This window comes from Lactuca saligna, chromosome 9, assembly GCF_052625555.1.
Source record: "Lactuca saligna cultivar CGN05327 chromosome 9, ASM5262555v1, whole genome shotgun sequence".
Classification (NCBI taxonomy): Eukaryota; Viridiplantae; Streptophyta; class Magnoliopsida; order Asterales; family Asteraceae; genus Lactuca; species Lactuca saligna.
Window position 1 is genome coordinate 20,391,915 of NC_136425.1, and position 27,537 is coordinate 20,419,451.

Genomic DNA, 27,537 nt, shown 5'->3' on the forward strand with positions numbered 1-27,537 from the left:
ATCAACGAGGTCATGTCATGGTCCATCATATAGTACTCTATAATGAACTCACTATATGAGTCAGGAAGTGATTGAAGAACCCAGTCAAAAGCCAAGTTCCTTGAGACTTAGACACCCAACATTTCCAATCTATCAATATGCAACTTCATATCCAAGACATGAGCACATACAGACTTTCCATTTTTGTGTTTGTTTGCCAACAGGGCTTGAGTGACCTTGAACTTTTTAAGTCTTTGAACATGTGGGTCAGGGAGAATTATTAGAGGAGGTGGAGTAAATGAAGCATGATTTCCATTTCCACAATCCAATCGCGGAACATCATCTTTATGTAGAAAACTTCTTCCAAAGGATCAGGAAGACCATAGTTGATAGACTTTGACATCTACAAAACGGGAGAAATTCAAGTTAGTTGATTGAATCCTAAATAAAAAACCCAAATGAAATATTAAGGCTAAGATCCAACACAATATTCTACAACTTGGAAGAGGGATGCCATAATCCAGTTGTAGAATACTTGAAGGTAGGTAAATGATAATTTACCAATTTCCACCATGAAAAACAAATATTGAAAATTAGGTTTTAAATGAACTGAAACTCCTAGATCCTTTGAGATTCGTTGAAATTTTTAATGACATGTTTAAATCTCAATTGCGCCCTTCAAGTTTGTGACTGGGATGCCAAAGATCACAAACAAAGTGTGGACAACCCTGCAAATTAGCCTGATACTCTCGAAGATGTCTATCACCTAATCAATGTGCCGGTTAACCACACACGCTCCATTAATCTACGATAATCTATGAGATACCCATTGCCATCCTTCATTGGTCCCATATTAGTGTGTCAGTTAACCACACACGCTCTACTAACGACCAACAAGGTTCAATGTGTAATTTCATGGATTAACACCAACTCTACATTTTTCCTAAAGTAACTAGGATTTGGGAATTAATAAAAGTGTTTAGTTACTTCGTATTTCATTATACTTATAATGGAAGGTTGTGTACTATCCTACCCGTTTGGCTAATGACCCTCCATTAGTCAAGAGTGCGGTGGGTAAGAGTGGATACTCATTCAATCGCCATTTTATAGATAATTTCCTTAAACACCTTTTAGAGACCAACTTTGTAAATGAGGCCTACCAACGGTAAGACTGACTCTTTACTCAAACATATATAATATTAGACTTTTAATTTTATATAGTATAAGAGTGTATTTTACACTTTTAAAATACTAGGTGGTTTAATCTAATAAATTATACCTTTAAATTTGTTAAATATAAACCATTACATTATGGACTTATTAACTCTATTTTAATTACTCACTTAATTAATTTAATAAAACCATAAGGATATAATTTAAACATTTCAAAATACTAGGGTTTTAGAATTTAATATTTCAAGATGAAAACCTTTTAAATAAATTTTAAATTCCAAAACTTCATGACAAATTTGAAACCTTTCAAAATAATAGGGTTTAACTATTTAAATTTCAAAAACAAAAACTTTTAAGTTCAAATTTAAACTATAAAACCTAGATGGTGTAATTTGAAACTTTTTCTAAATGACTAGGTCAAATATTTGACTTACATTAATCCTATATTATCCATATTTAACCAAAACCATTAATTTTGATAAGGATAATCATTCCAAACATAAAAAATCGATTTTTGGCAATAAAAACGAGTTTTGGTAATAATCGTTAACAAAATTTGGCCAAAAAATCGAAAATCCCAGCACCAGACCCTTGGACTCGTCAAATCCACTATGGAACTTGTCAAGTAGGACCTACTTGTCGAGTCCATATATGGACTCGGCGAGTCAGCCAGCGAGAAGCCAAAAATTTCGATTTTCTTGATCTTTGGTGGTTCACTTTTGCATCTATTCACTAGAAAAACGACCTAGGCTATGATACCACTGTTGGGTTATGTGCATAACATCAATCCTATGGTCTACATGCAACGTTAATTGATTTGCTCTAGGTTTTTCTAATTTGAACATACAACATTGAATACTAAAGCAATAAACCTTAATTGACTAGCATACAAATCTGAAAATCACATATAATTAGGGTTAAGAATATTACCTTGATTGTTATGTAGCAATAACAATCCCAATCTTTCTTGATCTTGACTTCTAAAAGCCTAGGGCTCCAAGTGTTGCACCTTTAATGGAGTCACAAACACCATTAGCAACAAGGATAATATATATATATATATATATATATATATATATATATATATATATATATATATATATATATATACTAGCAGTGTACCCGCGCAAAGCGGCGGGGCGTGTAAATTCTTTCGGTGATATGTTTGATCTACAAAAATGTTATGTTACAAAAGAAAGTACATGTCGAAGATAAAATAATCAAACTATGGTGTTATTTGGGAGATGAAGTCATTTTTTGTTCCTGGACAGTGGGCTTTATAGCAGAGGAGGGAACAAAGACGTATATGCGATTGGAGAAATATTTTGAATCAACATGCTAAATTTAAGGATATCTAAAAGGGTTCAAAATTTGAATGAATCCGGGATTTAAGGGAACCATATCAAATTGTTGAGAAATATAAGGAGATTTGATGATAAATTTTTGAATTCAAAATGTGGTTAAAATTTAATATTATTTTATTAATGATTACTTGTACTATCAGCTTCATCATTTGGACGTCTTAAAAAAATATTATTATTATAATCAATCTATTTTTAGAAATAGTTAGATTTCTTTTATAAGATAGTAAAGATATATATATATATATATATATATATATATATATATATATATATATATATAGAGAGAGAGAGAGAGAGAGAGGCACCAAAACATCCAAGATGCTCTTAGGAATGCTTAGCCATGTTTTTGGAAGCCTTAGGGGTCCTTATATAGTTGAGGGCTTGAGGCTACTAGAGTTTTCAACTTGGAAACCCTAATTGGGATGTCCTTACATTTTGACATAATTGGGATATTAGAACTTATTAACTCTATTACCAAGCTTATCAAATCATTGATATTAAAATCTTGATTTGAAAATATATGATAGAAATCATATAGAAACTATATATTATAATTATTAAAATCAATAATAATTTGAGGTTTTTTTTTATCAATAATTTATAATACTTTTAGTAACTCAAAACGAAAAAACTAATAGATAAAAATTAATCATATGAAGCTCGTTTCCACTTAAATAATTTATTAGAATTTTTCTAAAATATTGATATTAAAGATAATAATTTGGATACTTAAACAATGCCAAGCCACTGAGTAGAGTAGAGTTTGGTCATTTTTACATAGCTAGGGAAAACGGGGTTGGTATAGATTTGTCATACTTAGCATATAATGCATACTTAACAAAGACCATCCATATCAAAAAAAATTCGTAAGGACTATATGTGTTATTTTGTTGTCAACAACAAGATTATTTATATAACTTTATCTTTATTTTATGACATGTTTAAAAAAAAATATTTGTTAAAAGAAAACTAATCACCACCAGCAAAAAAAAAAAAAAAAAAAAAAAAAAAATCTAAATGAATCTATTTGCCAAAAAGGCCAATTCACCACCTCCTGGATTTTTGCTCGCTGCATATGCGAATGTAACTTCAAGGAGCAACTTACTTCAAAAAGTGAAAAAGTAACCATGATCCATTGATTAAACAGAATGATTATAACACATAAATAAACACTTAAGATAATAAAAATCAAATGTAAAATTCAAAGTTTAGGACTTTTAGGCAATCTTGTAATACTTTGTTAACCCTCATTAAAAACCAGTGTTTACATTGTTGAATTAAAACATCTCCCATAGGTTTCATTAGATATACTATATACCTCTAATTGTTTGGTGTACCCCTTTATGAGTGTATGTGTGTGTTTGTCTTTTTTATGTGAGTGATGGGAGTTACATAGAGTAACTTTCATATACTATTGTTGTGTATGTTCATCCTTTTTATTCACAATGGTTAGGCATTTTAACATTTGTTTGTCGGTAATCGTAACTATTGCAGTTAAAATAATTAGCCAGGTCGGTTAGTTCATTGTTTTGGTTACAAAATTCAGATTTGACATTAGTACAACTAATCAACTAGTTTATTGTTGACAAACTACATAAAATTATATAGCTAACAAAGAGCAAACGAAATCACAATCAAAACATTTGAAATTACTAGAAATCACAATAAAAACATTTGAAATTATTGACTTCACTAGTTCATCGAATCAATGCAAATAATTTCGCAATTCATAAAATAGGTTAGTAATGTGGTTATAACATAATAAAATCGAAAAATAAGGAGACATAAGAGCTTTAGTAAATGGTGTGCTTTGCTTAGAGAATAACTTAGAAAACATAAAGAAGAAGATGCGATAGAAGACACTTGTGACTAGATAAAAAATGATCTCTTTTGTATCGGGGTATTTCTTTCATATGATTTGATGCGATCATATACAAGAAATAAAAAAAAAAAATCTTTTCGAAATGGTCTAACAACAAATTCCTTATGAATAAAAACCTTGTGTCCCATGAAAATGTAACCTTTTTAACATAATAACATCTATAGATAGAAGCTATTTTTGGTCATGGGCTTGAATATTTTCATGCAAATTACTAGGCCAATGGCTGGGCTTGGTGGGCTTTTTGACGGGTCCTTCTTGGGCCAGGCTCCTTTTTGGGCAAACTCCCTAAGATGCATTTCATGTTGAGCGATTCGTGTAAAACCGCCTAAACTTTCTGCCGTTCTGCGTCTTCTGGCTAAACCAACTTACATTCGACAAATTTTTATTGATCACAATTCAATATTATTGAAATAATTAAAAATTTAAAAAAAATTAAAAAACAAATTCACCTTAACAACTATTCGAAATCACATCTCTCTCCTCTCTGGATCTGATTATCACCCGAAAGAAAAAGAACCCTAATGTATGTCCCAATACAGCCACCAAAAAAACTCCAACATTAAATGACATCAAAGCCAACATCACCATGTTTCCAATCCCCACACGTAAGCCATACAGCATCGTCTGAGCCAATCCAGACGCTGCACCATCGGATTTCATCCTTGACATGGCATCAGCAAGCCATTCCACTAAAAGAGCCATAAAAAACACGAATATCAAAGCCAATGCATACATGCCTATGTTATTTGGCCCTGGCCACCCTTTGAAAAGGATCAAAGCGTCTTTTCCCCAATAGAATGTCATGTGCATAATCATTCTCTTCCGACGTGGCATCCCCAGTGTTGTTCCATTAACACCATTCGTCATCATCGGTGGTGGAGCCATGATCAAGCTATAAATGAGTCTGGTTCGATCTTTTTGTTTCTTGTATGAAATATGAATCAGTCAGTATTCACAAGTTTGTTTGTATATATATAGTAGGATATATATACTGTATAGTACGAGATGTATTTACTTTTGAGTTTTGATAGTACAATATTGTTGGTATGTTAATATAGTAGTACATGGGGATAACTAGAGATCGGGTCGTAAAATTGAGTTGTTACATTAACTACATTCCTAAATAAAAGGCATAAAAAAGTTTAAAAAAACATCCTTGTTTTTTCCGTGAATTGCAACGAAATAACCAACTTTGCCATCGTTTATAGTTATTAATTACCTCAAAATTACTATTTTTGTCTTATCCTACATGAATAAAGTTTTTTACAAAGTTGAATCTTTTGATGATTTTCAAAATTAGGAATTTAAGAAAATTAAATTTTTTGTTATATAAATCCTAAATAAATTATTGTTATATACGTCAAATGAATTACAACAAACATTCGTACAATATTGTTACAACAAGTTGGTTTGCTATTTTTGTCCATCTAATATTTTAGCATAAAAACGAAATAAAAATTAATATTATGCAAAATAAAAAATACTTGTAAATTTTCTTTAGCTATAACAGTTTATGTATTTTGATTGTCTTCATAAGTTCATACTTACGAAATTAATTTATTTGGTCCATGTGATTTGTTGTTTTCTTTGTATTGAGCCTAAAAAATTTCTAACTAACCCAAGATGTTAAAAATAGGAACTTTTGTAGATTTGGTCCTTGATTATTATACCATTTTAACTTGCCTTTTTTTATTATTATTTTATTTTATTTTATTTTACTTCTGTAAGACAAAATTTCATAACAGGTCTATATGCTTTACAAAAAAGTCACAAGTACTTATGTTTTAAAGTTGCATTGGTAGTCCTTATGCCTCTTTTCGTTTATTTTTGGTCGTTTAATCCAACCACGCAAGGTCCACTAGTCATTTCTTTTGGTGCATATTCATTATTAACACCTTAGACATGGATTTACATAATCAATCATGCGCTAAACTGTCATTGATCTCATTCCTCCCAAGAATTTTATTTGTCTTCTTTCTATGTCCAAATTTGCTTCATCACCATTGCAAGTTAGAAGGAAAATTATCCTTTTTGAAAATAGGGTTTTTTTTTTTTTTATTTTTTTTTATTTTAAGTAATGGTGCTAACTCCATGAAATGTTTGTGAAGTATAGACACAAACACCAGATTTAGAAAAAGAATACAAGTAATGTTTTGAGTGATTGTTTTTCTGAAACAAGTAATATTATGCTTGACAAAGCTTTATAGGTTTTTGTTTTATATTTGTTAGATAAGGGTTTTGATACACCATGGTGGCATCTTTACCAAATATACATGAAGAAAATACATTGATAAAATTGTGTCGTACTTTGACTACATTGATATATTTCTGTTCATGAACTTGATGACATGGTTCGAGAATTAGGCTATCATAGCAGTCATACAATCTATTATCATTTTTCCGAATTCGTGATGTAAAGTTAGACTTTCAACTACTATCTCTTAGAAATGGTCAATATATGATCAAATTAACTAAGTATGTATGTAAACATAGATAACTACTTGTGTACATTGAGCATGTGCAACAAGAGTACACACGTATTTCATGTTTCCATCCAATTAGAGGAGAACAAACCGTTTTTTTTTTCCAAACCGAACCAGTTCTTTTAACCGGTTCGGTTCCGTGTCTAGAATAGGAAGACCGGTTCAGGCCTAAACCGGTTCGGTTCAAGCCGGTTCATTCATAAAAATAGTCGAACCTATCTAAACCGGTTACATCGGTTCTAAATTGGTTTCATCGGTTCTAAACCGGTTCCAAACCAGTTTACACGGTACTAAACCGATTCTAAACTAGTTTCAGTTACTAAAATCTCAAGCGGGTGTAAACCGATGGTTCGGTTCTTAATTGGATCGGTTCATAGTGGACCGGTTCTTTGGCAGGTTTGGATCGTAAACCGGTTTTTTTGTGTACCATTTCATCCAATATTGTGATTGAGGAATTGGATTATGGTGTTTCACTAAGCTTAAATATATTAAACATAAAAAAGGAACTTGACTCTTGTAATATATAGGAAACCATATATATATATTTTTTTTCTATTAATAAGGCCTTTATCTTGTCCCACTCCATATATGAAGCTTATTATATATTTTAGACAATCTCATATAACCTAATGCAGTCCTGTAAATCAACATGTTAAGGTACACAAAAATACAGTAGAAAAAGATCTTATAGGTTAACATGTTCCTATTGCACTATGTTCCAGATGACCACAATGTACCAATAGCTCAAGATGTTACGAATATTGAAGAGGTTCAGGTCAATTTAATTTAGATGTTCCTAGTCAAACATTATTACAATTTTTTTTATCTCTTTTTTGATATCAGTGAAAATGAATACCAAAATATAGGCAATATAGATGTTGAGCACAGGGCAGACCCGTCCTAGAGAACGGACGACATGAGCGACCATTCAGAACCGACTTCACCTTCATCTATTGCTTCTGAAATCACGAAATACTCACGAATCTACTGCAAGGCTAATGGTATCATCGACTTTTTTTTTTTGAAAGAAAATGTTATCATCGACTTATTCACAAGTCCGATTTTATTTTGCAAGTTTTTCAGCAAAATGCCTACTTATTATTATTATTTTTTTTATTTTTTTTTTTTTACTGTGTTGCCATATTAAGAGAATGGATCTTAGTATTTTAGGGTGTGAAATCTCTATTCTAAGTTTTTAACTATTTTATTTATTTGGCTTAAACGGAAAAATAAAATACGAGAACATAAAATATGGTATTTGAGATACTGATCAGTATATTCGAAATGTAAGTTTGGCCAACAACGAAATTTTTGAGCTTTATAATTTAAGACTCGAAAAACCTCATTTGAATGTGAATAAGTCGATGATACCATTAAATATTTTGTACCTTGATTCACCACATTCTAGAGTCTAGACTATCATTACGACGAAATGAAACCCACCAACTCCTCCAACGAATCATATGAACAACCACCATTTTGCACTGCTTCTTTAACCATTTCCTTCATTCCGATTGCTCTAACTCTCATCTCCTCCCCTTCTTCATCCACCATAACTCTCCTAATCATACTTTCCATTTCCCCACTCTCTAAATCCTCCAATTCCAACCCTATCTTCCATACATAACTCACGTAACGTGCATTCACCATTTGGTCTATATTAAACGGTTGGCATATCATCGGAATACCTTCCGAAATACTCTCCAATGTCGAATTCCAACCACAATGACTCCAAAATCCACCAACAGCAAAATGGGCCAACACTTCCTTTTGGGGCGCCCATTTTACAATCAAGCCACGTTCTCTAGTCTCCTCTATGAAACCCTCCGGCAAGAACTCAGTCCATTCCGAGTCACAAACTGAACCCGGTCTAACCACCCATATGAACCGCTGGTTGCTTTTGGCTATCCCACATGCCATCTCGGTGAGCAGTTTCTTGTCCAAAGTCATTAAGCTTCCGAAGCTTATGTAAATCACGGATTTGGGAGGTTGTTTGTCGAGCCACGCAATGCAACTAGTGTCCTCTTCGAGAAAACTAGTATGGAGATCAGTTGGTGTTATTTTGTGTAGAGGCCCAACTGAAAAAACTGGAACCTGGTAGTACTTCTGGATTTGGGTTAAGGCTTCACGTTCGAGAACTTTGATGGTGTTCCAAATAACTGCAGAGGGTCGTATCGATTGGCTGATAATGGCAAACAGTTGCTGCCAATCTTCAATAGGTGATTTTGAAAAGGGCAGATCTTTATACCTGAGAGGATGATGATTTGGCACCATCTCCTGCATCACATAATCTTTTCAACAAATGGGAGTTACCATAATTAGTTCGTTGTATACCGAAAGTTAGTGGTGCTTTCGATTGAAAAAGTAGATAAATAATAGAATCTTTCATCTACATAAATCAAGGTTGTAATTAAGTTTGATGTACCTTGTTCAAGAAATCTGCTTTCTTGATGGAGCTGCTGACGGACAAGGTTAGCCGGAAAGTACGCTGCACTGCAACTGCGGAAGACTATGGCGACAAGATTCAGATCGGCAGCAACGCTTCCTGCACAAAACATAAGGTTGTCATAGATGACAACGATTGATTTGTTTCCTCTATTTTGTTCACCGATCAAACGAGTCACGTGTTTTTGGAAGGATGGTTTGCAGTTTTTGTTGAGAGTGTGGATGAAATTACTGAAGCTACCGGAGTCATCAATAGCGGATAAGTTGTCGGAAAGAGGGAGGAAAATGAAGGAAGGATGGTTAGAAGGGTTAGGAGGGTTCAGTTTGGAGTGAGCAATGGCTATAGAGAACCCATTGGCATGAAGGGCTTTTGCTAGCTGGAGAGTAGGGGTCATATGGCCATGAAACGGGGATGCTGCAAGCACCACCAGTACTGGCCACCGTCTTCCGCCGTGTTCTTCCATCTCTCTAAATCTATTTATCTAACTTAGAACACTTTTTTGTTTTCTTTAGAGGTTTGTGCGATGGTAACAATGTTGGTTCCAATGGAAGAATTTTTTTGTAAAATACTAAGAAAAAGGAGTAGTAGGTAGGCATTCATTTGTCTATATGTGAAGCCACCAACATTCACATGCATGGCATACACATTGGTTTAGTACTTAAAAATTATTATCATCCATGATGAGATTAATTTATTATCATCCACGTTATATTTGGGAATTGATATTTCCACGGCTATTTTTTTATTGATCCAAGATTCTTAAAGTAAATAGAGGATTTTATCCTTCATTTATTTAGAATTAAATGAATATTATTTGGGTCTTATTTTGGACACATCAATCTATAATAGGGATGAGCATGGTGCGGTTTTCAGACCAAACCGAACCGCAAACCGCATGGTGCGGTTGTTGCATTCTTAAAACCGTTGGGTACGGTTTTACAATGGTTCGGTTTTTCGGTTTTTAAATGCGGTTTCTGTTTGTATCGGTGCGGTTTCGGTTTTTAAACCGTGTTAAGAATTTGGTGCAGTTTTTTTTATGTTTTTTGGTGCGGTTTTTTAAAACTGTAAGAACTAAAAATTATGTGCATATAAGCTTGTATTGTGCTGTTTTTTTTATTACATTCATTTTCAGCTCAAAACAAAATTACATAATCAAAAATTGTAAGTCGTTTAAAATACAACTTGTGACCACTCTCACAAAAACTAATTAATAATTGAAGGTTAGTTGATTTTAACTTAATTTTTTATAAGCTTATTACATGTAATCGATTAGTACGTTTGGCTAACAATAGAACATATCTTTTGCACCTCATATAGTCTTATACAAACACAATATAAACATATAATAAATATATTATCGTTTATAACTATTTTAAATAGCATGTATATAATCTACATTGATTGATTTATTACTATACACGCTTGCGGTGCGGTTCGGTTTTGGTGGACCGGTTTTTAGGATAGAAACCGCACCGCACCGTTGACCTTCGGTTTTTGCAAAAATTAAATCCGCACCATTGGTTTTTGCATCGGTTTCGGTTTTTCAGTTGCGGTTTATTGCGGTTTTGTCGGTTTTTCTTTAGTCGGTTCGGTTTTTACTCACCTCTAATCTATAACAACTTATATTATTAGGTTTATTTTTTAGGTTAACGATGATAATTATTATTATATAATTATTTTATTGATCATAATTTTTAAATCATAATATGACAATCTAATTATTATTTGACAAACTTTTCTTATTAGTTAGTTATTACCTAATCATAAATTATTATTATTTAATAATTACATTTTTATTACTAACTTTATTAATAATAATATAGTTTTTATAATTTAATTAATAACATAAATAATATTATAAACAAATAAACTTTCAAATAAATTTTCATCAACTTAATATCATTGATATTATAAATAATATTATAAGAAAAATAAAATCCAAACAAATTTTCATCATTTTTTTAAAATTTTAAATATTACATAACAAAAATCTGAAACATAAATTTTCATCAACCTAATATCTTTCCGTAGTATTTCTGTAACGTATTTTCGGCGATAAATGCTCCGACAACGTATTTCAGATGATATTTTCGGTACTATTTCCGATGTTATTGATGTATTTAGTTTAGAGTATTTTTGTAAATGAGCTTTTATTTTTTATGTAATTTGAACAGTAAATTTATACAAATATATTTTATAGTTTTTTGTATTTGTTTTTTGAAAATCTAAACTTTGAGGGTAAATATATTGAAAAAGATGGTCTTAGAAACACAAAGTCAAAATAGACTTTAAATATAGGTAACAAATATGGGTTAGATTGGAGTGTATAAAAAAAAAAAAGAATAGTTTGTTTATCAAATAAATAACAATGAATTTATTTTTGTCAAACAGTTTATGAACATTATATATATATATATATATATATATATATATATATATATATATATATATATATATATATATATATATATATATATATATATGGTTTGTTTACCTTTATATTTTAGTTACAAGTCAATGTTTAAAAATATAAATATTAAATGACATATTAATTAAAACTTAGTTGATATTACAAAATATTTTATTTGTATTTTGCTTTAATATAATATAACTTTAATAAAAATCATTGGAACAATCTTTATTATTAATCATATAGTAAATAACAATAATTTAACCGCAAAGTTTATTATTAAATATAAGGTTTAATAATAAATATCATAAAATTTAAAAGTTTAATTAAGAGTTTGAGCGTCTAGAGGGTTAGTTTAAAAAAAAAAAAATAGGAAAATGTTTAAAAGCTGCATGGTTTGTTAAAAGCCAAAAACGCACGTGACATTTTTTTTAAAAAGGAAACGCATTTGTTTTTTTAGATCAAGGAGGTGTACATGGATGCTACCGGTGTGTAATAAGGTTGTGTAGGATGATGTGTATAAAGAAATACCATATTATTCAAAAACTGCTTCTTCCCGTATTTCAAAGGGAATCTCTCCTCTTTCAATAATCAGTCTGGGGTTTAAACCCACTATTACAACACCTTGGTTTATTCGTCGTCTCCATGCCAAGTCTTTCATTCCCACCGTTTGCTATTCCTTTGAAAATACATATTACGTTTCCCAATTTCACACTCTTTCGAGAACTCTCTGTTGTGCATCTCCATTTAATTTCATTTATTTCAAAGGTGAGAACCAGATAAAAGAGTTTCTCTGGTTCCCAATTCCGATTCAATTTTCGATCTCTAAAATGTAGAGCGGGACAAAGTAAATAAGAAGACTCAATTCAGTATCCCAATTTCATTATCCCTTTCTGTTTCAGTTTTCCATCTCAAAAAGAAGAAGAATAAAAGCTCTAACAATTGTGTCGCCGGAGAAAAGAATTAAAAGTTGAGGTCGACTGAGGAAATAAACTTAAAACATTAACACTTTAAGTTGCAGGAAAGAAGAAGCGATGACAGCAAAGAAGAAGTCATGAAACCCTTCAATCTTACTTGATTTAAAGTGAATTAGATATATTAACACTATTATATTAATCAGTATATTTGCCACTCATGAATAGTCCCTCCATTTTTGTGGGATACTGTTCATTCTCACATTTTGGCGTTGACGATAGCGGTAGTTACAGCTTATTTTGCCTGCAAATCACCATTGTGCAGGTTCGTTGGAGTTGTCTAATGGTTTACTTAAAATCAGAACATATATCTATGAATAATGGTTTACATTCTAAAATATAAACCAAGGGCATTATCGTCAACTTCCTTAAAAAATCTATGAATATATAAAAAGGTTGTGGACAAGATATTAACTAAACTAACACATGACACTATATCAGTTTTTCTTTTCTTCTCAAATCTCAATGTTCCACTCCTTCCATCCCATCTTTTCATCACTCCCATTTTATTCAAATTTTAATTTTAAAATAAATACAAATTAATTAAAATTATACAAAACTAATTTATAAAATATAAAAAACATACAAAACTAAATAAAAAGCTTAAAAAACTCTATATGACAAAGTTTAGGTCATATGTGATCATTTAACTTTTGGTTTTTTTCTCACTTTATCATTTAACTCGTTTCAAATTTTACAAGGTTATTTAAAATTTTTTTTTTTGATAATTTTTTTTTTTTTTGGTTACTAAATTTTTTATAATATAGTTAGTCAATAGATTTTTGAAATTGTGCTCATTTAATATTATATTTTTTTTCCACAAATCATTTTTATTTTTATTTATTTTTATTTTTTTTACTTTTGTTTTTACGTGTTATATTTCTTAATTATTTCTTAATATCGTCAATTTTATTGTATTTTTGTATTTTTTTTCACAATCTATTTTTATAACTTAACTTTTTTTTTACTTTAATTTCATGTGTTTTTTTTTCAAAATTCATTTTTACAACTTTCCCCCTTTTTATATATGTTTTCATAGTATTTTTTTAGAGCTTCATATATTTGTTTTGTCAATTAAGTGTCAATATTGAACTATATAATTATTAAACCAACTGATAATCCTAGAATTATTTGTTTCTCGTGAATCCAATAAAGTTACATAATTAACAACTTTTTTTTATATAAAGTCTACATATTACAACAGTATCAACATCACACATATGTTTCTCAAAAAAAGAAAACATCATTTTTTTTCGTTTTTGTTGTTGGTTTTTCTATAGTACTAAATTTTATGTTTTTTCCGATTATTGGAATTATGGATCCAAGATACGATTCTCTTCACAGCTTGATAACAAAAACTATAGATACTGTAAGTTATGTAATTATGTTTTTTTATGTGAGAAACATATATAAGGTATTGTTGCTGGTGTAATAGGTAAATCATTAGATGAAAAAATTGCTAATTATGCAATGTTACTGGATGCATGACAAACTGATAATTCTAGGATTATCACTTCGGTTAATAATTTTGAAGTTCAGTTAATTTACATCTAAATCGAAAAACAAATATACAAAGTTTTAAAAACATTTTATCGAAAAACATATAAAAAACTGAAGTTATAAAATGGATTTTGAAAAAAAAAAACATGAAGTAAAAAAGTTAAGTTGTAAAAATAAATTGTGAAAAAACATGAAAAATATAGTAAAAATGAAGTTAATAAAACAAATTATGAAAAAACATATAAAATGAGAGTATATGTATAATAAAAATGAAGTTATAAAAATGAACTTTTGGTATCTTGGCAAAATTGAATGGCTATGGTTTATCTATTATTTTTTATTTTCTATTAAATTTGAAATGATAGATTTTATGATTAATTCGAAATATTTAGAAAATTTCTGGAAAATGTAAAAGGTTAGGGGTTAAAAGCGTCAAAAGTGGAAAATCCGTAATGATCAACAAACACCAGGGGTAAGCGCGGTGCGGTTATTGGTCAAAATCTCATCACTAACCGTAAATGTGGTTAATCCATTTTCAAAACCGCCTTGTGCGGTTATTTTTGCGGTGCAGTTAGGCGTTTATTTTTGCGGTGTGTTTTTGTTTTTTTGTGTTTCGTTTATTAATCACATGGATTTTGTGCAGATATTTTTTGTGGTTTTTAACCACACTTTAGAGTTCAAACAATTTTAAGAGTTTAAATATATTACTTGTAATAATAAAAACCATAAGGTATAAGATAATTAACTTAAATTACAAACAATTAATATCTTAAAAACGTTAAATCACTAGTAATTAACAATAAATATCTTAAAATTATCAAATTTCACCATTTTCCAAAGTTAAACATAAGTAAAAACAAACACATTTGTCTTTTAGAATTTTATCATTCTTTCATCTTTAAAACTTGTCTTTGTTTTAATATTTAATATATTAATAATTAATAATAAAAAATTGTATATAATATATGTGGTGCGATGCGTTTTTTTTGTGATTTCTGCAAATTAATAACCGCATCGCACCGCAAATTTACGGTTTTTGAAAAACAAAAAACTCACAATCAGTTTTTTATTGCGGTTAATCGGTTGCAGTTTATGTTAGTTTTAATTGTGGTGCGGGTTTTGCACACACCTAATCAACACAATAGACATGTCTGTCTTCATAATCGTACCTCCGCTACATTACGTGTCCTCCACCCTCCGGTGATACATATCTCTTTTTGAGTATTTGTGCGTATTTATTTTTCCATCCATATCGACATAAAGTTTTTTTTCGAAAAAACCAAACTTTTTAAATTTTTATTTTTTACAAAAGAAGCATAATCATGAAAACTTGAAAAAAAATATTATTATTTTAATTATTATTATTTATAAAAAACCCATAAAAAATTCTCCTAAAATTATAAAAATTTAAAGAATATTTATACTCACTATACCAATGACTTTGTAAAAGGAATCTTTCTAAAAAAATAAGGTGTTTTAGATACTAAACTTGATTTAAAAAAAATGTTAAACATAATATGATCCAAAATGAGACGATTCAAAATATTTATGATTAAAAAAATATTATTCAACATGTTTATGATCCTTAATTTGTTATGATATAAAAATATTTTGATTCAAATATTTTATGATCCATAATTATCATATCTTTTAAGATTCAAAATTAAATGATTCAAAAATAATAATAATAATAATAATCCATATGTTGTTATGAACAAAAAATTATTTAATACAATATATTATGATTCAAAATCATATGATGATTAAAAATTATATCATCCAAAATAATATGATTTAAAATGATAAGATCAAAAATGATACGGTTCAAATTTTCATGATCTAAAATAGTATGATGTATAATATTATTATGATTTTTTTTTTATTTATAATTGTTAAACATCAAAAACTCAAATCGATATTTCATTCAACAAAAAAAAAAAACATGAAAAAAAACAAAAACAAACACTATAAAATTTAAAGGCGTATTAAAAACCTTAAAAAATAATGAATAAAGGAAAAAAACTAAAAAAGTGAAAAAACTACAAGCTACAAGCTGCCTGCTACGAGTTACCAACTAATTTTACCGAACATGCCCTTCGTATTTTAGGTTTTCAAATCTTTAATCCTAATAAAAGACTCTCTAAGGCACCGCTTGTCCCCTTCTACACCACCTTTAGTCCGCGTATCACTTATTCATCTATCTTTTGATTTGTTTTCCCACCCACTACATCTTAGAATAAACGATATCAACAACATAATCGTCTCCTATTGATTAGCCATTCAGGCATATTACCCATGCTTTTAAATACAATTTTAATGTCATGTCATCATATCCCAAATTTTTAGCAAGGGTAAATTACACGAATGGTCCCTAAGATTTCAGGTAATTTGCACGTTTGGTCCCTAACAACTTTTTGTAAACTCGGATAGTCCCTATAATATATTTTTATAGCGGATTTAGTCCCTTACCGACTTTAATGGACTATATTGCCCTTAATGATATTTGTTTTTAACTTTTTATTATTATCTATTACTTATAATTAAGAATAAAAAGAAATGATAATTAGTTTTGTGGGTCCCACACAACCACATATTCCTTCCCTTGACTTTTCTTTCCAGTCAAACCTAAACCCAAACCCATGTTTCTCTCTCTAGTCTCTACCTCTCCTTACTCCTTCGATCGACGGTAACCTCCATTACCGCCACCCACCTACCGTCAACACTATAACTTGGAAGAAGGTCACCATCCATATCGTCACCAGCATCCTCTATTCCAAAAATTGATAATCTCCTTTCTCATTTACCATTGGTAACCTAAAAACAAATGAAAACCCCCATCGAAAAAATCAAATTTCTTGTTTGATAATTCTATCTCAAATTTTACCTGATTAGATTTGAGATCTATGGTGTGGTTGGATGGATATTTTGATTTATTCTTCTTCGTTTTAGATTTTTGTATTGTCAGATTTGGTTATGTTTCAGATTTCTAGATCGCCGATAGAGATGAAGAGGGTGGATCTAGGCATCCCTATTCTCTATTCCATCCTTTTCTTACCATATTTCTAGATTGTTGGATCGGATGTCGCCCTGGACCCTAAACACATCGGTGTTCTTACCATATTTAACACACAATTGAAGCCATTAAAGTTACATGTTTGTCACTAGATACCCCTTTTCCTCCCTTTAGATTGTTGAGTCTGGTGAAATAAAGATTACATATGTGGACTAGAGGTGGTTGAAGATGAGAAGAAAAAGGGATGAAGAGACACACCATGTGGTAGTGTAGTTACAGTGAAAATCGGAGTCTAGGTTTTGAAAAGGAGAGGAACATGGTCAGGATTGAAGATGCAAACTACAGTTGATTAGAGCATATTCGTACCCTTCTTGTGACCCCTGTGAGAAATTGATATTGTTTTAAGGAATTGAAGAGAGTGCGGGCGGGGAAGAAGACGTCGAAAGGAGGGGTGGAAACTACATAGTGAGGGTGCAGCAGAAAGGTAGGCACCGGAGGGGAAGATTGACAGTCACCGAAAACCGAAGAGGGAAGTCGTTGAAGGCGGAAGATGAAGTCTCACATGTATTTAGTGTAGAGAGAGAAAGATTATGTTTGGCATTTTTATTTATTATTTATTTTATATCTAATAATAATAATAATAATAATAATAATAATAATAATAATAAATAAATAAATAAATAAATAAATAAATAAATAAATAAATAAATAAATAAATAAACTATTAAAAAAACATATAAGGGTATCATGGTCATTTTAAGTTGATCAGGGACCAAATTCGAAACAAAAACAAATTGTAGGAACTATCTGAGTTAAAAAAAATTATTAGAAACTAAACGCATAAATTACCCCAAACCACAGGGACCATTCGTGTAATTTACCCTTTTAGCAATGATTTTGAATTTCTTTATCCTTTACCAATTATTCCTCCATTATAATAGGAATGAAATAATGCTTTCAACATTATGGTTGACTATTGATTTCATTCATATAAACCGAACACCTAAACTTCTTTCCAACCTTTTTCGTCTTTTGAAGTTTGAGTCCTCTATACTACTTCTCTGCAATTCTAAAATACTTCTCCAAACAACTATGTCCATGGTTTTATTATTTTTCCTTATTTTGGTTGTCTTTATTATCGTATCTACTTCTCATTCTCTTACATATTTTATGTACCTTCTGTTATAGTTCTTCATTACCTTTTACTTTTAAATTGAATTTTTTGTTTATGCTTATATGCCATCAACACTTGAAAGGGATAACCAGATATAAGACTCTTCCCTTTAATCAATTTAATAAGTTCAATATTTATATTTTTGTCTTGTAATGTCCCAAAATTATGTGGTAAAATTTTCATTTTTAATTTTATCAAAACACCAATTATCTTTTATTCAAACATCCAAAAGTATCTCATAAAAAAACAATCATTAGAGTACAATCCCAAAATCATCACATTGTGAAAACATGGCTGGATGCGCTGCGATCAAGTCGTGCCCTTCGCTTTCGAATCAGAAATACCTGAAACCATAACCATAAAAACTGTAAGCACGAAGCTTAGTGGGTTCCGTAAAATACCACATACCATACATATCAAACATATAGTGGGCCCCGCTCGGTATACATATATGTCAATCATAGCCCCCCTCGGTATACATATATGTCAATAGACATAATAACACATAGTACATGCAACAATCACACATATGAATAGCATACAAAGTGATCATCGGGCCTCGCCAGACATTAGGCCTTGCCCGGTAACATATAAACACATATCACATGCAAGAGTCATGCAAACAACTAGCATACTAATCATACAATCCATGGGCCGACATTGGTGCCTTCGACCAACTAAACACAGTGAGGAAACTCACCTTAATCCAGTGATAACCAAATAAGTGACTAACTACTCGGCTCCCTTTATTGGATAACCTCACACCAACAAACAATAAATACAACCATAATTAATAATTAACCAAATCACACAAAATTCAAGGCCCAATCCATAATCCAACTTCCTAAATGGTAAAAAGACCATTTTACCCCTTCCATAACTGGTCCAACCTCAAATGGCACAACTCCTAAAAGGCCCACGGCCCAAAATGGATTCCTGGGAAGTACGCTCTGCGTACTCGAAACGTATGCCCCGCGTACCCACTGTCAAAGCACAATATACAAGACGATGATGCGTAAATCATACATTACATATATGACCCTAAGTGTACTCTTATTCACACCTAACGTACTCAACAAAGAGCCAAAAATCCCACAAAATCTCTTAATAGACAAGAACTTCTAAGTTCATATATGACCCTAAGGAGATGTCTTAACACGTAAAGTTGGAAACTTTACTCCTTTGCATGACTTAATGGGACCAAATCCTCAATAAAATCAGTAATAAACACCCAAACTCATGCATGGTCCAAAATAACTCATCAAAATGACATTTTTATGAACAAGGGACCTCACAAATGCCAAGATCGAGCATTCTAAGTTCTCGGATTAGTTTATACTCACAAAATCAAAACCTTGGGACCAAAACATGGAAAAACACCACCCAAATATAGATCTATATTAAAGAACCATAAAGTTTGAAGCTTTATACCTCCAGATGGTTGATCAAGAAGCACAAAGTCTGGATCCAAAAGCTTCAAGCAATCCTACACTTCTCCAAGAAGTTCCTTCTTCTTCTTCAATAAACACCAAAATACATGAAATACCACCAAAAGCTTAAGAACCACATCAATGGAGGCTAGGTTTTTGTTTATAGGGTTTAATGGGATAGAAGCTGAAGATAAGAGGGTGTGGTGTTGAGTTAAGAAGCTTAAATAGGGTCCTAGATCCTAAGATCCTAAATTAGGGTTTGGGTCTGACTGGAGTATGCCATGCATACTTCTGGTACGCCTAACATACTCCAAATAGAATCCGTGACTGCCCTGTCTCATACGCCCAATGTACTTCCATGTACGCCCAACGTACTAGGCTCAATTTTAAAACCACCAAACTTTCGAAGGCCATAACTTCTTCATTCTATGTTCGTTTTCGACGATCCTTATTTCCTCAGAAAGGTAACGAGAAGCTCTACACTTCTATAAACTCATCCTTGCCTTGAAACTTCCCAAACTAAAATCCAAAGTTAAAAAAGCCCAAACTGCCACTTTACGGTTATACCCTAGGGCTTCAAATCACAAACCGAACTCCTGGATCATCTAACCTACATTACCCATACCCAAAATGGTCTAAATCTCTCTCTTTCCCAAAGGCCCTAAGTCTTATGATATTCGATCCTCGGTCACGACCCCAAATTAGGAAACGATTCGGAACAGAGTGTTACATGCCTGCTTGCACATCTTCCACCATGAAAACACCAGTAAAAAACATAAAAAGGATTGTTATGTTTTTGTTTTTGGATGTATGTATCTTTTTATAAAATGGCATCAAATAACATCCTAATTTTTTTTACACTTTTTGTCTGTAATAATATGTTATTTTCTATGGCTGACTTTTTTTTTGGATCAATTTTTGTATAAAGGTGACTATATGTCTTTCTTCTTCTTGCGTGCCCTTTAAAGGGTAAAATTGTAAAAAAAAAAAGTTTTTTTGGGTCCGATTGTATATTTAACCTCTAAACAAGAGTTAAGATCTTTATTTTTTTTCGATAAGGTGTAATGTTTTGGATTTAAATGGTTTATCTGTGGAACATTTGATATTAACTTAAAAGAAACCTTGAAATTACGGTTGGTATATTTTTGATTAAACTCAAAGTACATTGATATTAACCAAATAAGTTCATAACAAAATGCAAAGTACGTTGCCATAAACTTACAATTCCTTACTATTAGTACATATTAAAAAATAAAGAAAATAATAATCAAGTAGAATGCTATTTGTTCCTAAGGGTGAAAAGGACCAAATTTCTCACAATTTTATTAACACAAGGGCCATTATGTTATTTTTTTTAACATAGGGACTGTTTTGAAAATTTAGTTACATAGGGCTGTTTTGTTGATTGAATAACTAAGGATCAGATTTCACTTAATTTATTAAGTCATGGGATATTTGTAAATTTAGTAACTCGGGGGTTATTTTGTCCATTGATTAACATAGGGAGCTATTATGTAATTTTTTACAATGTACTATGAAATACATTAAGGTGTTTGTTTTTTTATAAAAAACCTCTTTAGACCTCTTATTGATGTGCAATGCAGCACACACGCAACACTTTTCATCTTACAACTGTTCGTTTTGTAAACGCCTTTGGAGTAAAAAATTTACGCAAGTGTTTTGTTTGGGGTAGTATTTGTATTACTCTTCCAAGCTCTTTTTTTTTTCTTGCTGAAATCTTGATTATATGTTGCTGAAATCTTGTTTCACCTTTTTTTTTTTTTTTTTTTTTTGCTTTTTATATTGAATAATGATAATTTCGTGATGAAATATCTTTATTTTTTGTTGAAATATCATTATTATTTTTTTGCTGAAATATCATAAATTCTTGTTGAAATGTCATACATTATTAAAATTTTCGATATTAAAAAACTATTTTCGGTTTATAAAATCAGTTTGTTTTAATTTTTTAAATATATGCAACAACATTTAGATGTTAAAAAACAAACACGTTTCTTATTACAGTCTGTAGCAGTTTGGTCTATCTCTTCTATTACAAAAGGTTGTAGAGGTGGTCCGTAGACTTCATAAATTTTTGCTTCAAAAAAAAAACAACAGCTAACATTGGGAGCTATTATGTAATTTGTTGAAACTAAAATTATATGCTTGAAAGTTTGTAACACATGGGATTTTTTTTGTAAATTTAGTAACACAGGGTTGTTCTCATTTCTTTCAGTAACACATGGGCCAATTTTCACACAAATCTTATGTTGTTTTCAATGGTTGACTTTTATTTGGATCAATTTTTATATAATGGTGATTATATGTCTTTCTTTTTCTTGTGTGCCCTTTAAATTGTCTTTAAATTGTCAAATTGTAAAAAAAATATGTGTTCTTCTTACGTTGTTTGTGGATCCTGTATATGTTCCGTTTTGTGAAAAACAAATCAACTTTAGTGGGTGAAATGTTCTCTTTTACCTTTATTTTTTTTATGATAATAACATAAACCTAATGAAAGAATATTTCAGGCAAAGTTTATTGCTTTGTTGCCTTTGGTGCCTAGAAATTAAAAAAATAAATAAAAATAAAACATAAAAAGTTTAAATGAATATGTTTTATTGAGATGTTAAATATGCTTTACTTGTGGGCAAAAGATCCAAACTCAAAGGCTTTAAGCTCCATCTCCAAAAATTACATGAATATCAACGAATTTTGAAAGATGGTCACATTTTACCATCTTACATTTCAGTAAGTTCACAGCATTTTGTCATTGATAAGTTTATTAAATTATTTATTTTCTGGGTGATTCTATGTTAGGCCATCTTTTATATGACAAATCTTTTATGCCATCACACATATCACTATTAGAAAATAAATTAAATAACTAATGAATTTTGTCATTTTCGACAACTTTTGCATATGGTCAGGGTAGTTGGAAAACATACACCATGTCAAGGATAATCAAGTAGAAATGGCGTATATGTACCATGATGGGGATAACAAAGTAAATGATTAACCGGTTGACAATATAAACTCTATGCACATAGCCTACTTGTTAAAATGCCTAATTGTTTGTTGAAACTAAAATTGTATGCTTTAAATTTTATATCACTGATCTGTGTATGCAAATATTGTTATATTTATCTTAATTTTAATATTTCTGTTTTCTTTTTTTGTTCCTTCTTAGTATCCTCTTTAATATGTTATGTAGGATAAGAGTAAAATTATCAAAATTGCCATCAACACTCTAAAAGGATAACCGGATAAGCAACAAAGATTAGGTGTTGTTTGTTTTTTTTTTTTTCTAAAAAAAAAATACTTCTGACCACTTATTGCTGCTCCGCACAACACATGTGTAGCACTTGACGATTCACAGCTGTTTGTTTTTCAGAAGAGTTCTGATTTAAAAACTGTTCCGCGTGTACTGCGTGACACAACACTTGACCATCTGCTTCAAACCTCTTCACACCTTAGTTTAATTTATTGTAGCAGTCTGTAGAGGTTAAAAAACAAACTTTTTATTACATACTGCAGCTGTTTGGTCTCCCTCTTCTGCTACAGAGGGTTGCAGAGGTGGTCCACATACTTCAAAAAATTTTGTTTCGAAAAAACAAACGACACCTAGACTTGTGTTTGTTGATATGTGTTTCGATAATGATGGTAAACTATGAAATAAAACATCCGTTGTGTATAAAGAAGATTTTAGAAATTTATAAAACCTTTGTACAATTTTATTATTTATATAGATTTTAGTTTCAGTTTTATTTATATTTATATTGCATTCTACAAAATTATAATTTTCTAACACATCTATATATACAAAATGTCAACTGGATATTCAAACCAATATTATTTTGTAATTTCAATCAACGATTATGTCATTATGATATTATAAGGATGAGCAACTAGCCGAACTCAGACCGGTCCGACCCGAAGACCGAAAATCGTGAATTACCTTACAAAAAAACCGGATCGTTTTTGGGTGTAGCGGGTCCGAGTTTGGTCCGGTCCGGTTTTTCGGGTACTAAATCGGGATTCGGGTTTTGGACCAATTAGACTTTAGTAGTGTTGTTTACAGTTTCAGTCAAATCCTGTACCAAATTGGGTTTCGTAGTGTTGTTTACGGTTTCAGTCCAATCCTGTACTGAATTAGACTTTAGTAGTGTTGTTTACTCTCTAGCATATTATTTCAAATTATAATCTTATTACGTAACATCCATCATTCGTAACTTTGTTTTTTTGTACAATTTGACTAAAAAAATACATAAAAGAAGATGAATGCAATGAAATGTTGTAAGACTCTAACTAGAATACGTGCAAATGAGCGCAAAAAATACAAACGTTATTAAAAAGTTATACTATTTTTATAAAAAAAAAAAACTACACTATTTTTATAAAAAAAATATACACTTAACATCACTATTTTTATTAAAAAAATTGCACTACTTTTATAATACAAAACTGCACTATTTTTATATAAAAAAAAGTGCACTTAACAACATGATTTTTATTAAAAAAATATTGTATTATTTAAAAAAAAAAGCTGCACTATTTTTATTAAAAAATTGTTTTAGGAAATAACTTTTGGTTTTTCGAGAAACAAAATGACACCATGATACGATCAAGTGAAGAGGCCGAAACCAAAAAAAATTGACACTATAATGTGATCAATTGGAGAGGCCGAATCAATTCAATTGGACAACAATTTTTTTTTTTTTTTAAATTTTGGTAATTCTCACTTACTGTTTGTCAATAAAAAAATAAAATAAATAACTTTTTGTTTTCCGGTCTAGTCCGTGTTAAATCATTTAATTCGCCGGTCCAACTCTGAAACCCGATTATTGATAGAAATCAAACCTGAAAACCGGCCCACTAATATGATAATCCGGTTCGGATAGGGTCCGCCCCAGTTTTTTTTTGGCCCGGTTCGATCCCACGTGTCATATGCTCATCCCTAGATATTACAGACAATATATATATATTTATTATTTATTGAAAGTTTTATTATTAATTCTCAATAGCTAAGTTATAATTAATTAAAGTTATTTTTAAATTATTCGTCCGCCCATGAGTATATCTATATTATATTCTTAGTTTTTAACTAATCTAGTTTTTTTTTTTTTTTTTTTTTTTTTTTTTTTTTTTGGCTTAAACGGAAAACTAAAATACATATATGTAAGTTTAGCCAACAATGAAATATTTGAGATTTATAAATTATAAGAATCGAAAAACCTCATTTAAATTTGAATGTGAATAAGTTAATCATTCAATAAATTGTTTTGTACCTTGCAGATTCACCACATTTCTTGACTATCAACACGACGAGATGAAACCCACTAACTCCTCCAACGAATCATATGAACAACCATCATTTTGCACTGCTTCTTTAACCATTTCCTTCATTCCGATTGCTCTAACTCTCATCTCCTCCCCTTCTTCATCCACCATAACTCTCCTAATCATACTTTCCATTTCCCCACTCTCTAAATCCTCCAATTCCAACCCTATCTTCCATACATAACTCACGTAACGTGCATTCACCATTTGGTCTATATTAAACGGTTGGCATATCATCGGAATACCTTCCGAAATACTCTCCAATGTCGAATTCCAACCACAATGACTCCAAAATCCACCAACAGCAAAATGGGCCAACACTTCCTTTTGGGGCGCCCATTTTACAATCAAGCCACGTTCTCTCGTCTCCTCTATGAAACCCTCCGGCAAGAACTCAGTCCATTCCGAGTCACAAACTGAACCCGGTCTAACCACCCATATGAACCGCTGGTTGCTTTTGGCTATCCCACATGCCATCTCGGTGAGCAGTTTCTTGTCCAAAGTCATTAAGCTTCCAAAGCTTATGTAAATTACGGATTTGGGAGCTTGTTTATCGAGCCAAGCAATGCAACTAGTGTCGTCTTCGAGAAAATTTGTAGGGGGATTAGTTGGTGCTATTTTGTGCAGAGGTCCGACTGCAAAAACTGGAACCTGGTAGTGATTCTGGATTTGGGTTAAGGCTTCATGTTCGAGAACTTTGATGGTGTTCCAAATAACTGCAGAGGGTCGTATCGATTGGCTCATTATGGCTACTAGTTGCTGCATATCTTCAACAGGTGATTTTGAAAAGGGCAGATCTTTGTACCTGAGGGGATGATGATTTGGCACCATCTCCTGCATCACATAATCTTTTCAACAAATAGGAGTTACCTAAATTAGTTTGTATATACATCTAGTACTTTGTCGTGATTTTAATTGAAAAAGTACTAGATTACTTAATTGAATCTTTCATATACATAAATCAAGGTTGTAATTAAGTTTGTTGTACCTTGTTCAAGAAATCTGCTTTCTTGATGGAGCTGCTGACGGACAAGGTAAGCCGGAAAGTACGCTGCACTGCAACTGCGGAAGACTATGGCGGCAAGATTCATATCGACGGCGACGGTTCCCGCAAAAAACATAAGGTGGTCGTAGATGACAACGATTGATTTATTTCCTCTATTTTGTTCACCGATTAATCGAGTCAAGTGTTCTTGGAAGGATGGTTTGCAGTTTTTGTTGAGAGTCTGGATGAAATTACTGAAGCTACCGGAGTCATCAATAGTGGATAAGTTGTCGGAAAGTGGGAGAAAAATGAAGGAGGGATGGTTAGAAGGGTTAGGAGGGTTTAAATTGGAGTGAGCAATGGCTATAGAGAACCCATGGGCATGAAGGGCTTTGGCGAGCTGAAGAGTAGGGGTCATGTGGCCATGAAACGGAGATGATGCTAGCACCACCAGTGGCCACCGTCTTCCGCCGTGTCCTTCCATCTCTCTATCTCTCTATGTAACTATGTATCGATCTAGAATAGTTTTTGTTTTCTTTAGAGGTTTGTGCGCAGAGAGAATATTTTGTAAACAATGAAGAAAAGGACTAGAGGCACTCATCTGTCTTTATGGGAAGCATCAACATTCACTGATTCATTACCATGGCCCACGATTTGTTTTGCCTTCAATTTACACGAAACAAAAAACATTTACGTCACTATAGACGCCTAACTATCGAAGTATGGTTGCTAAAACTATAAAACACACAACAAAAATACCAAATCAGATTCGGAATCTCACAAAATAATAATTGAAAATCAGATTCAAAACTACTATAAAATCAGCACTGAATACAAGATTCAAAACTGCAACAAAATCTACTACAAACTACGTACTACAAAATCATAATTGAATATCAGATTCATAATTACTACAAAATTAGAATTGAACATCAGTTTTGGATTTTCTCACAAAATCAACATGTTTTGATAATTTAATATCATCTAAGAACTATATAAAATCAAAATGATCTAAAAAAAAATCCTCGAAATTGAAAATCAGAAGTAAATTAGATTAAGACTACTACAAAATGTTCTAAGAAAATCATAATGTTCACAAAATCATAATTGAATATTATGTCTCATTTCTCGGAATTGAATATCAGTTTTGGATTTCTATTTTCTAGAACTGACGCAAAAAAGACTAAATAGTCGAGAATCACCCTCACTACAAAAAAAAAAACACCTACATTTAATAGCACAAGGTTTTTAAGTGGCATAATTCTTTTGTGTTATTAATTCATTATCTTATCTTTTACTGGCCGACATTTTGTTTTGCCACTTTATAAAAGGAAGTATTATTAGCTAGGTTTGAATTGTGTTTTTGAATTAATCAATAGTACTCATT

The 27,537-nt window shown here is 31.2% G+C and overlaps 2 protein-coding genes and 1 pseudogene across 7 annotated transcripts; all 3 read right to left on the reverse strand.

The window, feature by feature from the left end:
- Positions 1 to 4,848: 4,848 nt before the first annotated feature.
- On the reverse strand, positions 4,849 to 5,283 carry LOC145016062 (copper transporter 1 pseudogene; annotated as a pseudogene).
- Positions 5,284 to 7,640: 2,357 nt separating this feature from the next.
- Positions 7,641 to 9,870, reverse strand: LOC145018566 (UDP-glycosyltransferase 76H1-like). Its single transcript, XM_078976444.1, has 2 exons — positions 9,307 to 9,870; positions 7,641 to 9,172 (listed from the first exon to the last, which is right to left on the reverse strand). The coding sequence occupies exons 1-2, from the start codon at positions 9,788 to 9,790 to the stop codon at positions 8,304 to 8,306; spliced, it is 1,353 nt and encodes a 450-aa protein (XP_078832570.1). The 5' UTR covers positions 9,791 to 9,870; the 3' UTR covers positions 7,641 to 8,303.
- An 8,691-nt stretch (positions 9,871 to 18,561) lies between these two features.
- On the reverse strand, positions 18,562 to 26,796 carry LOC145014844 (UDP-glycosyltransferase 76H1-like). 6 transcript variants are annotated; one of them, XR_013665650.1, is made up of 4 exons: positions 26,154 to 26,795; positions 25,114 to 26,013; positions 24,686 to 24,782; positions 18,562 to 18,742 (listed from the first exon to the last, which is right to left on the reverse strand). XR_013665650.1 is itself a non-coding variant. In XM_078973279.1 (3 exons), the coding sequence occupies exons 1-2, from the start codon at positions 26,632 to 26,634 to the stop codon at positions 25,142 to 25,144; spliced, it is 1,353 nt and encodes a 450-aa protein (XP_078829405.1). In that variant the 5' UTR covers positions 26,635 to 26,796; the 3' UTR covers positions 18,562 to 18,742; positions 25,114 to 25,141. The 6 variants fall into 6 exon arrangements, 3 of the variants coding, with proteins under 3 accessions (XP_078829405.1, XP_078829403.1, XP_078829404.1); XR_013665649.1 differs by lacking the exon at positions 24,686 to 24,782 and adding an exon at positions 23,155 to 23,321 and having other exon boundaries at positions 26,154 to 26,793; XR_013665648.1 differs by lacking the exon at positions 18,562 to 18,742 and adding an exon at positions 23,053 to 23,321.
- Between the last annotated feature and the right edge of the window lie 741 nt (positions 26,797 to 27,537).